Below are 13,941 nucleotides of genomic sequence, written 5' to 3'. Positions count from 1 at the left end.
ACCAAGACATTTTGGATTTCATCCTCCCAACTTTGTGGGAACAGTTTGGGGATGGCCCCTTCCTGTTGCACTACGACTGCACAGCAGTGCACAAAGCAAAGTTCATAAAGACATGGATGAGACAGTTTGGTGTGGAAGAACTTGACTGAGTTAGAACTCCTTTGGGATGAGTTAGAGCGGGGACTGTGAGCCTGAACTTCAATGTACTGAAATGAGTTTTGCAGGTTTTATATGGCATAATTGGATTTGTGTGTAAGAAAGTTGTTTTGCATACTGTTGTCAGAGATATCCAGACTTCTGATGGCTGTGGCTTCAGAGATGTGTTCCTGTATCACCTGGGCTCCTGCTGAACGTAGCTACACATAAACAAACACATATTTATTGGTCTAAAACATGTTCCTACTGTGGATGCTACCATTCATCATAAATGAAAAAAGCTATTCTTTCTGCATGAGGGTATGTGAGTGTGTACCTCGCAGCTGCTTAGGTCTAACTCCAGCCCAAACAGTCGTTTGTTGGTTGCCAGACCCTGCAGTAATAACCTGGTTGCAAAACATATCAATAGATTCATTAACCACAGACTACTAGTTCGTCAGTATTTGTAATTGTGTTTTAGAAAGTACAATATGTGCTGGCAGTGTGGACAGTAGTACTCTGAAGGTAAGCAATGGTTGCTTTTTTAACCTAGTATTTCCTAACAAGATATAGTTTGACAAAAACTTTCACACATATGAACCTAAAGCGCTTCAAAACATCTCTTACTGATACATGGGATGCTTCACGGTTAGTACGTACAATAGTAATTGTGATAAGAGAGGTGGAAAAACTATATTTTTATTCATCTTTATTCTAACCAAGTCAAAAATGCTGTCATATTAAATACAACTAAGGTTGCCAGCGCTGACTAACATCAACCGTCACGTTTTTTCCCCTGCTGTCTGACGTCATTAAGCACAGCTAACAAACAGGTTTTTATTGAGTTACGTAATGATTCACAAAAATGAAAGGTCAATGGCAAAGCACTGATAAAATACACCGATGAAAATAAAACCCACAAAGAAATTTTGTGGTCATTAGCATTACTCTGAGATGCAGTGTGAAAAGTGCCTACGGTGTAGCGGTGGCGAAATATGGCTGTGCAAAAAAACGTCTCAACTAACTGCGTGTGACTGATTTAGAATATAAAAGTACAAAAACATGCATTTTAATTCCCATTTCAGGGCTTCATTCATTAATTAACTACATTTTTAGCCAGACTTTTTCAGCCACTTCACAGTTCCCACGGCCAACAGTGAGCTTTCGTGTCATATGTGACAGTGTGTGGACACACCTGAGAGCTTGTGGAGGTAGTTTGGTTGCAGACAGCCCAACATATTTCAGCTCACAGCTCTGACTAAAGAACTCTTGAATGCTCCTCGTGACCTCCTGCACCTTTCTATACACGTGCACACACGTGCACACACACACACAGAGGGAGAGAGAGAGAAAGAAAGAGATTTCTTGTCGTAGTCACATAAACATTCATGAAGACAGCAGGGTGTCTGGATCAGGTTCACATATTCAACCTTTCAATTAATAGATAACTTAGTAGATACCTCTCGATCTCTGAATCTATCAGTGAATTAATCTATGAATTTATCAGCTGATGACAGTTTAACATGACATCTTTTTAATGGCTTAATATATTGTGTATATGGAAAATATTAAATATCATTTTTCAAGTTCCTAAGAATTTGTAACAAGATTGTGTCAAACACAGCACCGAGCATATTGTTATAAAAACACACGTTGGATGAAAGAAATTATGGGACATCTTTTTTTTACTGATTTATTTATTTATGTTGACACCTAAATTATCTACTAATTCTGGAACTGCTCTTTTTTTCTATGGTGAAAGGCGTTTCACATTTAACAACTTTAACAACTCTCAACAACATCAGGTGATATGTTGTAAAAGCCACTTGTTTATGGTATAAGCCAGTTTGTGCACATGCTGTCAAAGCTCCTTCTGAACACTTCATGCTACTATGTTCTCAGACTGTAACCTGAGGTACTGCAGTACTGTGGTGAATATTCATATTTAATTTGTTCATTAATGTTGTTTAGTAAACTTGTGGACTGGTTGATCCTATAAATTGTCGCAGTATGACTCCATAGGCTTGGAATGCCCTCTTCTGGTTTTCAAAAGCTGCTGCATTTCAAATCAACTAAGAAACTGAAGTCCAATGAGTTTACAGATATGGACAGTGGAGCTGACCTGTGGCTGAAAGGATTCCTGGCCAGGTTAAGGTGCACCAGTTTGTAACAACATCCAGCAGACAGCGACACAAATAACTGCATGAAAAGAAAGGTTAAAGTGAGCGAAAGTTATCTACAGAAAGTAAGTAAAATACAAGCAATTGTTTCAAACCACTGTTTTGATACTGTGCATACAAGAACAATGACAATAATAATAATAATAATAATAATAATAATAATGATAATAATAATAATTGTCTCTATGTGTTGGCCCTGCATCAGACTGGCGACCTGGGGAAGCTATCAAACTGGATATATGAGTGGATAAAACATAAATATTAACATAGATGTAATGTAGTACAGATTGGTCTTGGGCACAAGCTATGAGGTCCCTGATTTTGGTTTGTTTTATTGTTTTATCCATTTTGTTGAGATCCAACCATGGCCTCTGATTCTTCCAAATATCAATCAATGAGAAATCAATGAGATGATGGAAAGAAGTCCACAGTTATAAAAACAGTATGTCACTGACTGTGTCCAGAGGGCAGCTGGTATCACTGAGGTCCAGATAAGACAGAGAGTTTGTACTGGACAAGAACTTGAAGAGAAACTGCAAGAGACACACAGATGCATCATAAAGTCTGAGTTATGTAGACATGGTTTCTTTCAGAGACTAGGCAGCTGAAATGATGACAAGGAGAGACACTATCACCATCCTAACAGGCCAGCATTAACTTAGGAAGAAGAAGATAATAATAAGATAATAAAGAAAATAATTTCCAGAATATTTCTAGGATATTTTGATAAACATAAGACTTGCTTGACTGAAATCAGAATCCATTATTTGGACTCTACTGGAGAAAACGTTTAGGCTCTGTACATGTCTACATTCTTATCCAGGATGGAAAACCATCAGCGTATGTCTTGAAACAGAGTTGCTGTTTCTGGCAAACCTTCACTTACTTTCACGGTGCTTGGACAACACGTTACAAGTCCAGCAACCTTTGTTGTACATAGAAATACTTTGTTGCATGAGCAACGTATTGGACCTTGTGGCCTTCGGTGATGATTACCCTTGTGAAGACCACAAGCTGAAATGTTTCAACAAACCAGTGAAGCTGGTTGCAAGCAAGGTCAGGATAATAGTCGGCACCACTTCTGGATGTTAAAGGTACGTGTACTGCAAGTACTGTAAGAGTATTCGTTGCATCATTTGTCTTCAATCCATATCATGTGAAAACACACCGTGGCTTCCTCAGTAACCAGGCTACTGGTGTTACCAGACAGATCGAGGTGGGTCAGAGATGTTGAGAACCTTTGACTGGAGGACAACACCTGACTCAGACAGCCGAGACCTGGAAAAAAAACAATCAAACCACAAATAATGATTATTTTGAATGGGGTAAGGATGTGACAGCAAAGATGGTGTGAAACACATTTATGGCGGCAGGCAAAATATCCGAAGGAATCCTCCTTTTATTCATTTCATATTCATTCAAAGACGAGCAAAAGAGGAATCTGCAAAACTGATATACCTGGATGTATTGTACAAAAATATGATCATACTATACTCAGCATTTGTTCGAATTTGTATCTAAGAGGTGTGTTTTAACACACTAATTATAATTATTTAGTGGTACAATGCAAAGTGTTGACAGGAAGTGCTTTTATTTTGAAGTGCAAGGTCATCAGGAACAACATTACCTTTTGGTCGAGTGACTTTTAAGCAGCACATTCAGCAACTAAAATGTTCTACTGAATGGTTTCTTTCTGGCATTCAATATATGCTTTCAGACTGTAAAAGTCCTGAGTGTTCACCTCCTCTTCATATTTACTCGATTCTGTCTTCATTCTGCTCCTTATCTTATTAAACTAATGAAAACAGCACATTATTTCTACAGTTTATAGTGTTTGTACCTCTGGCAGTCATCGACACCCTGGACAGGGAGAGGCGCTTGAGTCCTTTCTCCAGATTCTCCAAATTCTGACTTAGCGCTATTACACCTTGCAGTGAAAACACAAAACATTAACACAACTGTGAGTTAAAATAGTGTCTTTCAAAGGGACATATTTTGCAGAAAAGCACAGGTAGAGGCAATGACATTAATAATAATTCAACTCTGCTGCGATTTGTATATTCTCATTCACTGACTTGACACTTTTTAGAACAAAAATATTCTTATTTTTAGTCATTTTATTCGGTATCTATGATTACTACCTGCATTTTATGATTTGCAGCAGTAGACGCTTTCCCCCTATTCACATCTTAGTCACAACCACATACATGAATCAGGTGTCAAATCTAAAAAGCTCACCTTTGTCTTCAATTGGATTGCCAGAGAGGTTGATAGATTGCAGGTTAGACGAGGCATGCTCTTTGAGGGCAGCAGCCATTTTGACTGCAAAGTCCCTGTAAAGAAGATTATTGTCAGTCTCAATACCTGTAAGCTACACTGTAAATCAAAGTAATTTAAAGTCTGCCTAGTTTAACAAGTGAAAATATTTCTTCCTGAGTACATATATTTTCCTGAAATACATGATATTGTGCAAATGTTTTATACAATTAAGATGTTTGGATCTTGAGTCACCGCAGTAACATAAAGGAGGCATCTGCTTGGCCTGTGACGAGTGCAAACACTCAGCCAGAGTAACAAAGGTCTATGTTGTCACAAGAAGGAGGGGTCCTGAGACAAGAGTCCCAGATTTTGTTAAAGTCATGGTTAAAAGCTCAAACGTGCAGTGAGGAGCTCTGTTGAGCTGTGGGGAGCATTCTGCTGGTTTGAAACTAATGGTCCTCTCAGTGTTCTCTCCTGCTGTTAGTGGTTTCTTCTGCATGATAATAATGCATTCATCAATAGAGCACCTGGGCTCCATAATGACCCCACATCTTTCTGAGACACTTTCTGTTTTTTCATTGATTTTTGACCCGTCTGTATGTGGACACAGAAACTCACAGCTTCAGTCCACTGGCCTCCAGCGAGAGCTCCTCCAGACTGGGAGACCTCGACAGCAGGTATGTCAGCTGCTGCTGGATATCCACTGACTGAAAGAACAAAACAAGAAACGTGCAGAGTGGTGTTTCCAACTTTCTTTTTTGCATTAGCAGTGGCCCATAAACACATGCACAATAAGCCTGCCGTGAATCCAGGAGCTGGGAGAGGTTTTTATAAAGTCCTGGTGGGGATTTTTTTTTTAACCCAAGTTATTTTGTCATTGTGTATTTGGTCTTAGAAATAATTTGGTCTGGAGTGATATCAAGAATGGAAAAGAGCAAAATTTCAGTTCAATTCAATTTCATTCATGTTGCACCAAATCACGACAAGTTTCCTCAAGTTACAGACCCCAGCTCTGTACTCTTTACCAGCCTCAATAAATCAGCTCGCTTCTTGTTTAAACCCACTCGTGTCTTCGAGTGTCTCCATTTAGATCCACGCCACACACCCGAACATAACAACTTATGAATGATTGTGATCCAAAACCCTCAAGAGAAATCAATCTTTTATGTTTTTTTATATGCTTTTCTAATAGTTTTTAAATATTATTCATAATAAATGAATCTACACTTAAGAATGTCACCTGAAATGAGAGCTAAGGAGAAGAAGATTATCATCTGATCAGCTTATTAACTGTTGGGGTCACAAGCAAATAACAGTCAAAACAATAAAGCAAATAATTATTTCCATATAGATTCCACAGTCTGATAACATCTCCAGCACCGCAGTCTTGCTCTGTGACAGTTGTGTTGGATCTAACATATATTTTGTTCCTATTATTAAATGACCACTTAGTTTATTCATGAGAATAATAGTCGTCATTTTGAGAAAAAGCTGGATTCAAGTGTGCAAACCTTTAGGTAACTCTTTCAAACACTCAAACATAAATAAATAAAAATCATAGTGTACCAGTTTGAGATCTTTGCAGTAAATCTTTGTAAACCACTGGTTAAAGGACAAAGCCGCTACTGCCAATGCCAGGTCCCTGTGAGGAAAGGAGACAAAGAAGGTATGTAACAGCGGTAAAGTATGACTGGATTAGCCATCATAATGCTGTATCTCACCTGCTGTCTAAGTGGCTGAAGTCCTGCAGGTTGAATTGTCTCCAGTTGTGGATGTAGTAGATGTTGTCAACATCCTGCATAAACAGTTTGACATTAATTATAATATTTGTATAAAAAGTGCTAAAATTGATTTAAAATTTTAGAATTTATTTCAAATGTGAGTCATCTAAAGTTTGGTGCAGATGGCATTACTAGATTTTATGTTGATGCCACATTAACATACCCACTGAATCTCTTCTCTAAACGGCATCTCATTGAAATCACACAAAGCAGCATAGGTATCAGAGAATCCTCCTGGGAACGATACTCAGATACATTAGTTCTAGTTTTAAATTCATTTGTTTTTCTGAAATGCAAAACTGTCGGTGATCATGTAGTTAGTGTTGCTAATGTTTGAATCATACGGTGTTTATGATCAACTGAAATGGTCTTTAGCTTTATCACAGTATGTACAACACATTTATAAATGTTTACATGTTAGTACAGTAAGTGATATCCCAACTACATTATCTGAAACTGGGAAATGAAACACACCACAGTAGCCAGGCTGACTGTTCATCTGCTCCTCTATCGCACCAATCAGTGTGAGGAGTCGGTCCTTGAGATCGGGTGGAATTGTCTTCAACAGCTTTCTGAGGATTAAAGGAAAATATGAAATGTACCCCATGAAACTGCAATACTCTGCAGACAGACCAAGAGTCTATTGACTGGGAGCTCGGAAATTCAGGTCTTGACTCACTTGATCTATTCCCTCATTAAACACCTCAAAGTATTTTGGCCTTAAGGTCTTACTAAATATATATAATTGTGTTGCTTTTAGAATTTCTAGTCATGTTTATTGTCCTGAAAGCCTAGTAAAGTTGGACAGATCTACCATGTGTGAGATCTGATTTCAAAAAGCTAAGGTCCCAAAGGTGAACAAGCTCACTTTGACTGTGCAACAACAGGCCTTTGGAAACCAGCTGATGACATTGTAGTGGCTACGTCTTTTATATATAGTCTATGATTGTTTCCTATATTCATCAAACTGTATGTAAACTTGGGGAGTATCTTTAAAAACACACACTGTATATAATAAACATATAATGTTTTCTGTGATTTGAGAAGCCATTGGCTTTGAGACTGGTACGAGCCCACTGCAAGACGGACCCACCCTGGTGAAGAATCAGGAAAGATCCTCTTCAATGAGGCGGTCATGTGACTGATCATGGCTTCAAGATCTTCAGTGTGTAACACACTGAAATACAGAGTCTGTCTGTCTGTCTCCAACACAATCTGCAACACATCCATACGTGTGTTACTCTCCGCATATAAAAACTAGTCTTTTTTATAGAATCAAATATTGTCTTAATGTGTGTTTTATATATGCATAAGTGCATATAAAAATTTAATGTAAAAACAGGTTATATATTGACACTGATAAATGGTGTACCTTCATGTGACTATGAATATTAATGGCGCAAATCTCCAGGTAGCTAAAGGTGCTCTCCACCTGTGCATGAGAGAAAGGCATGAGTGTGAATACACACACACACACACACACACACACACACACACACACACACACACACACACACACACACACACACACACATAAAGACAAAGTGAAAACAAATTCCATTTAAAAATGTGATTGTTTTTTGGTAACTGTGGTGCGGCCGAATCCATCCTTTCACTGCAGTGTTAAATGGCCTGATACTGATGCAGTGCTTTTACACTGCAAGCCATATCCGCCCAGTCCTACACTGCTTTATTCTATGCACAGTGAGAATGAATCTGTGCACACCGATGCATCGGGGCATTTATGCACATACATATAAAAAGAAAATGTTTGGCATGTTCAGCTCTATCTCTCTCCAGAAACAGTGTCCTAGTCAGAAAGGATAATCCATAAGGCTCATAACTCACAATGGTCATTTATCAAGTAAGAACCAGTAAGGAAAAAAATAACCCCTCTTATTTCAAACCTCATCACACAATGTTTAAGTTAAGCTGGTTTGGTTTAAAAGAGACGTTGTAATTTACCCTGATAGGTTGCTTGTTTATAACCACGTAGCCTCTCCATAGACTCAGTACCTAAGAGAAACAGACATCATAAAAACAAAGAGAAAAGCTATTAGATATCAAACTGACAGACCAATGCCTGCAGCTTCAGAGGAACAGTGTCATTTTATGCAATTTTGGTCCTTTACATTGACCTCCAAACTACAGTAGCACTGAGGTCCACAAGTGGCATGCTGCTCCTGCAACCGTCCCATATGTCAGTGTTGCAGCAGCCGAATGCAATTCTCAGATGGACAGTTAGTGCTCGTAGAGCGTCATCCTCATTATTACCACTCTGCTTACACAGGAAACAAGTTACCATATGAAATTTGGTCACATGTCAGGATGACCTAAAGTTTAGCTTCTTGTGCAATAGGTACAAATTAATGTTGCCCAAATTACTTTTACAACAGTTTATTTACTCTGATTTTGCGTCAATCATTAATCATTAATTAATCATGCCATAAATATATGTTCTTAAAAATCTGTATTTTATTCCTTTCTACCTTTGACAGAGTAGTGTAAATTTCTTTACTTCGTAAAAATTAACATTAAACTTGAAGTTGTTCAGTGACCTGCTTTAAGAACCTTCATACATGTTTATACATACATTGTTAGCTTTTTAAACAACGGGTTATAGTAAACAAGTCAAAATATAGTAAACAAGTTACAGTAAAAAAGTCAAAATGCACTTTAACAAACACATAATCAATTTATAATATGTAATTTTTTTTTTTTTTACCATTTTTTTATTCAATCAATAATGGACAATAAAATTTATTTGAATACATTGATCCACCTTAAATAAATGAACAAAATATAAAAGTAGTTTAACAACATTATTTATTTATTTATTTTTACTTTAATCCACAAGAAAGTAAACTTTAAGTGATCCTGACTCTTGATAAAAAATATTTGTCTAACCCTAAATCACACGCACTGTAAAAACAGATCTTTTAGTGCCCCCTCCTGGCAGATTTGTGTACATGCCGATGCCAGAGCGGCCCTGGTGCCCACATAAACGTGTTTTCTGTGTGCAAACAAACTGTTAGCAGACAAGTAGTAATGAGGCTGATCCTGTAAGAGCACCAGCTGATTCAGATTTAGTTAGAGTAGTCATAGTGAAATAGCCATTAGACCAAAGGTATTGGCTTTTACCAATGATACTCACCATAAACCTGTTGGTTGACCTTCCAGTTGTCAGACTGGAGTTGTTCAAAATAACAGGCGTCACCAGACAGACTCTGTGAGGCTTCAGCAGCTCTGATATCTGATCTGCTCACAGGATTACACACAAAAACAGACCATCACTATTGCTATCATACTTTTAAGGACATCTTCAGCAGAGGCTTCAGTTACTGTTTGTTTCTGGACCTTTCGGTCCAAAGTTTAGCCTTCAACAAGTGAAATGCTCAGTTGGGTTAAGATCAGGTGACTGGATACCTGGTGACATTCAAGGATATTCCACTTCTTTGCTTTAAAAAATCCCTGGGTTGCTTTGGCTGCATATTTTAGGTCATTGTCAATTTGTATTATGAAACGATGCCCATCAGTTCGACTCCATGTAGCTGGATTTGAGCAGACAGCTTGTCTCAGAACACCTCAGAATTCATTCGGCTGCTTCTGTCCTGTGTCACATCATCAATAAACACTAGTGTCCTAGTGGGACTGGCAGCCATACACCCCAAACCATCACATTGCCTCCGCTGTGTTTATGATGTGGTTTGCTTTGGATCATGAGCTGTTCTTTGTCAGATGTTTTCTTTTCTGTTTTCACAGCTTAAGGGTGACTTGTTTCACATGCATGGAGAGCTCCTGTGACTGCATGTTGTCTGTTCACAGTAAAATCTTCCATATGCAAGTACCACACCTCAGATCAACTCCAGGCTTTTATATGCTTAATTAATAATGACATAATGATGGAATTGCCCACACCTGCCCACGAAATAGCCTTTGAATCAATTGTCCAATTACCTTGGTCCCTCCTAAACCCTTCATCCAATTTTAATGCAGATACCCTCAAATGAAAGCTGAGAGACTACACATGACATCCATTGTATAACCATTATTTAATTACGTTTCAATAACCAGGTAAAAAAAAAAAAAAACTAAACTTGTGTCCAAATATATATGGACCTAACTATAAACTTGAGTCGCATCCCATTCTTTAATCCATAGGGTTTAATATGATGTCGGCCCACCTTTTGCAGCTATAACAGCTTCCACTCTTCTGGGAAGGCTTTCCATAGTTTAGGAGTGTTTATTTATAACCATTCTTTAAGGAGCACATTTGTGAGGACAGACCAGTAGGTTTCCTCCACACCAAACTCTCATCCATGTCTTTATGGACCTTGCATTGTGCACTGGTGTGCAGTCATGTTGGAAGAGGAACGGATCATCCCCAAACTGTTCCCACAAATTTGGAAGCCTGAAATTGTCCAAAGTGTCTTGGTATGCTGAAGCATTAAGAGTTCCCAACACTGAAACTAAGAGACTGCTCTGTGATCTTACGTGGCCGACCACTACATGACTAAGTTGCTGTCGTTCCAGTTGCTTCCACTTTGTTATAATACCACTAACAGCTGACTGTGGAATATTTAGTACAGAGGTCGGAAGTAACAACGTACAAATACTTTGTTACTGTACTTAAGTAGAATTTTCAGGTATCTGTACTTGAGTAGTTTTCTTTCTGACTACTTTTTACTTTCACTCACTACATTTTGAACAAGTATATGTACTTTCTTCTTACATTTTCAAAACAGGTTTATTACTTAATTTAAAAATATATATATATTATTAATTTTAACATATTTAAGGTGAGTTATTATTTCACTTCACTGTGAGCGTCCAAACATCAAACCAATTTGAGCCTAAACAGCAACACAAGAAAACCAGTCCTGTTCATGTATTATTCACCAGGACATGTCACATAGAAAGAGATGGAAGAGGCAAAAAGTCAGCGGTTAAAGTACGATGGGTATTTTTGTTTTTGTTGATATTTAAATTGTGGTAGCAGTACTTCAGCGTCTAGTTAGTGCTACAAAAGAGGAGCGAGGAGCATAAAGGAGTCTTATTTTAAAGGTGCAGGTAATTTCAAATGCACATTTTATCAGTTCAACAAACATCAGCAAACACACAAACTGTTTGTGTGCAGTTATTTGCACAGTGTGTTGCTAGCTAAAGGTCCAGCTGCTATATTTGACAGGCAGAGAAAAGAAAGAGAGCCAACTTCACTCAGAGATGGAGAAAGATAAGAAAATCAGGACAGGAGAGGAAGAAGAGAGGTTCGATTTAAAGGGAAGGACTACTCAGTGTAGAAACATCTTCCAAAGAGCTACTTTTTACTTTCTTACTTTGTGTACATGTAAGAGCCTGTACTTTTTTCACTTTTACTTGAGTAAAGAAGTTGAATCAGTACTTCAACTTTTACTGGAGTATTTTTTTAACACTCGTATCTGTACTTCGACTTAAGTACATAATGTCTGTACTTTTGCCACCTCTGATTCAGTAGCAAGGAAATTTAATCACTGGACTTGTTGCACAGGTAACATCCTATCACGGTCCCACGCTGGAATTCACGGAGCTCCTGAGAGCGAGCGGTGCATGCCTAGGTGCTCGATTTTATACACCTGTGGCCACGAAAGTGATCGGAAGACCTGAATTCAGTGATTTGGGTGGGTGAGTGAATACTTTTGGCAATATAGTGTGGATGACACTAGGCAAACAGGACCATTTCTGCAAAAACCTGAACTGAGATCCACAGATCCTCCACACTGTACACCACCAGCATCTTCACTGCACCTAGAAATTTTGTAGGAGTTACAACTGGCACAACTGGCCGACAAAGGGCCAAATTCCAAAGCATCCTCAGTGTTGGACTGAAGGGTAAGTGACAACACGTGCAATGGAAGGTTTAAGAATGGTAAATGGACTGGTTCTTATATAGCGCTTTTCTACTCTGAGCACTCAAAGCGCTTTATACAACTAATTCGTTCACCTAACCACACAAGCACTAAACTGCGTGAATGGGTGTTAAGTGCTCAGTCACACGCTGATGGATGCATCAGAGAGCAACCTGGGGTTAGTATCTTGCCCAAAGATATTTGACAAGGAGCCTGGGATCGAACTGCCAACCTTCCGGTTAGTAGCTGACCTGCTCTACCACCTGAGCTACAGCACATTGTTGTCATCGTGTTAAACAGTCGTATTACCAGGCTTTAAACACCACCTATAAACACCACCTACTTTGTGAGGCATGAAGACATCCATCCTTTGTAAACTCTGTTTATTTACCCACGTGGTTCTTATTTCCAGCCCATTTTAAGAACGAACAGGCAGGAGTTCTGAGTTTAGTGTAGGGAATTACATAGTGATAATATAGTGATTTGTGAAATGCTAAGACTTGTGAAAACTTGTGTGTGTAAACTTGTGAAATTGAGTTTTCAAAGAAACAAAAGTAGTGCAAGATCTGAAACTGCCCAGCAACCTCTTTTCTGCGGTTTGAGGCAAACTGAAATAATGGAAACTTGCCCTGTAACTTTAGTACAGAAAGGAAATGTATTTGTAACGACTTTCAATGTGAATGACTTTCAGTTAAACTCAATATAGTAGATATATTTGAGGGGGTTTTGTCGCTTTAGATACCTTACTTTTACAAATTCCCCTATAAATCAGAGTTAAAATCAGCAGTTACAATAACATCTGGTTTGTGTATGTACCCGTATAAGAAGGAAAAGACTTTTACAAGAGTCCACTCACTCATTCTTTTCATATACAAAATTACAGATTTATATTATAAAACTCACACATGGTGTGTATGACACAAAAACTCTTGATTCTTGATCCACAGGAGACCTCAGAGACCAACAGTACACTGCTCTGTAGGTGAGGCTGACAAGTTTGAAAATAGGTGATGTGGGCAACGGTAAGCTACTGAAAGGAGATGGACACATTGATCAGGTGTTAAGTGGCCAAATAGTAGCCTGAATTTCCCACAAGTAATCAGATACAGAGCGAAGACAATGATGAATAACAAAAGCTGATAAAGGATGGTCTGGATGAACGTGAGAATAAAAAAAGCTTTGTGGGGGAAAATCAGCACAAAGAAAACTCCTTTATGTGGGTGCAAAAACACTGGGACTGGTCAAAGATGAAATTATTTGTATTTGATAAAATTAGCAGAGGACAGGACGCCTACAGTGTTACTGATCATGTAAGCCACGCTTTCTGAGGATTAGAACGTCTGTCTTATTGGGAATGACCTGTACAAAAAAACTTAAATGAACTGATCAAATTAATGTTGTCCATTCATTTATAAATAACATTAGCTTATTTGGTTGGGGCAAAAAACATACCTGAATGGTATCTACAAATAAATAGCATGTGATATTAGTTTTTAATAATCTATCTAAAGGGCAGCAGATATGAAATGAACCTGAGGCTCAGAAGTTGCTGAAGGACAGAAATTAGGTACGTCCCCCACAACGACAGTAAAACATCTGTGAGAGAACATTCAAACTGTTATTATGCAATAGCTGTATAATCAGGGTTTGATGTTTTACAGAAGTGAGCCCTAGTAGTTCCAACCTTAACCCTGATTATAC

General features: G+C 38.3%; 1 protein-coding gene across 1 annotated transcript in view; it reads right to left on the bottom strand.

The window, feature by feature from the left end:
- carmil2 (capping protein regulator and myosin 1 linker 2) overlaps window positions 1-13,941 on the bottom strand; it is a 63,156-nt gene that overhangs the window by 47,994 nt on the left and 1,221 nt on the right. The window contains exons 2-18 of the mRNA XM_086299696.1: window positions 9,510-9,613; window positions 8,321-8,371; window positions 7,728-7,787; window positions 7,449-7,570; window positions 6,830-6,927; window positions 6,519-6,589; window positions 6,296-6,369; window positions 6,141-6,216; window positions 5,193-5,281; window positions 4,554-4,648; window positions 4,156-4,242; window positions 3,484-3,593; window positions 2,771-2,848; window positions 2,258-2,334; window positions 1,331-1,435; window positions 473-542; window positions 275-356 (exon numbers count right to left, since the gene is read on the bottom strand). Of these exons, the coding sequence (XP_086155822.1) occupies window positions 275-356; window positions 473-542; window positions 1,331-1,435; window positions 2,258-2,334; window positions 2,771-2,848; window positions 3,484-3,593; window positions 4,156-4,242; window positions 4,554-4,648; window positions 5,193-5,281; window positions 6,141-6,216; window positions 6,296-6,369; window positions 6,519-6,589; window positions 6,830-6,927; window positions 7,449-7,570; window positions 7,728-7,787; window positions 8,321-8,371; window positions 9,510-9,613 (1,449 nt within the window). The remainder of the gene's footprint in view (window positions 1-274; window positions 357-472; window positions 543-1,330; window positions 1,436-2,257; window positions 2,335-2,770; window positions 2,849-3,483; window positions 3,594-4,155; window positions 4,243-4,553; window positions 4,649-5,192; window positions 5,282-6,140; window positions 6,217-6,295; window positions 6,370-6,518; window positions 6,590-6,829; window positions 6,928-7,448; window positions 7,571-7,727; window positions 7,788-8,320; window positions 8,372-9,509; window positions 9,614-13,941) is intronic.

Source organism: Aulonocara sp. 'chitande type north' Nkhata Bay, linkage group LG7, assembly GCF_057382095.1.
Source record: "Aulonocara sp. 'chitande type north' Nkhata Bay isolate Kocher_YH1m ecotype deep benthic linkage group LG7, A_spYH_male_GT1.1, whole genome shotgun sequence".
NCBI classification, from domain to species: domain Eukaryota; kingdom Metazoa; phylum Chordata; class Actinopteri; order Cichliformes; family Cichlidae; genus Aulonocara; species Aulonocara sp. 'chitande type north' Nkhata Bay.
This window is presented reverse-complemented; position numbering and strand designations above follow the sequence as displayed.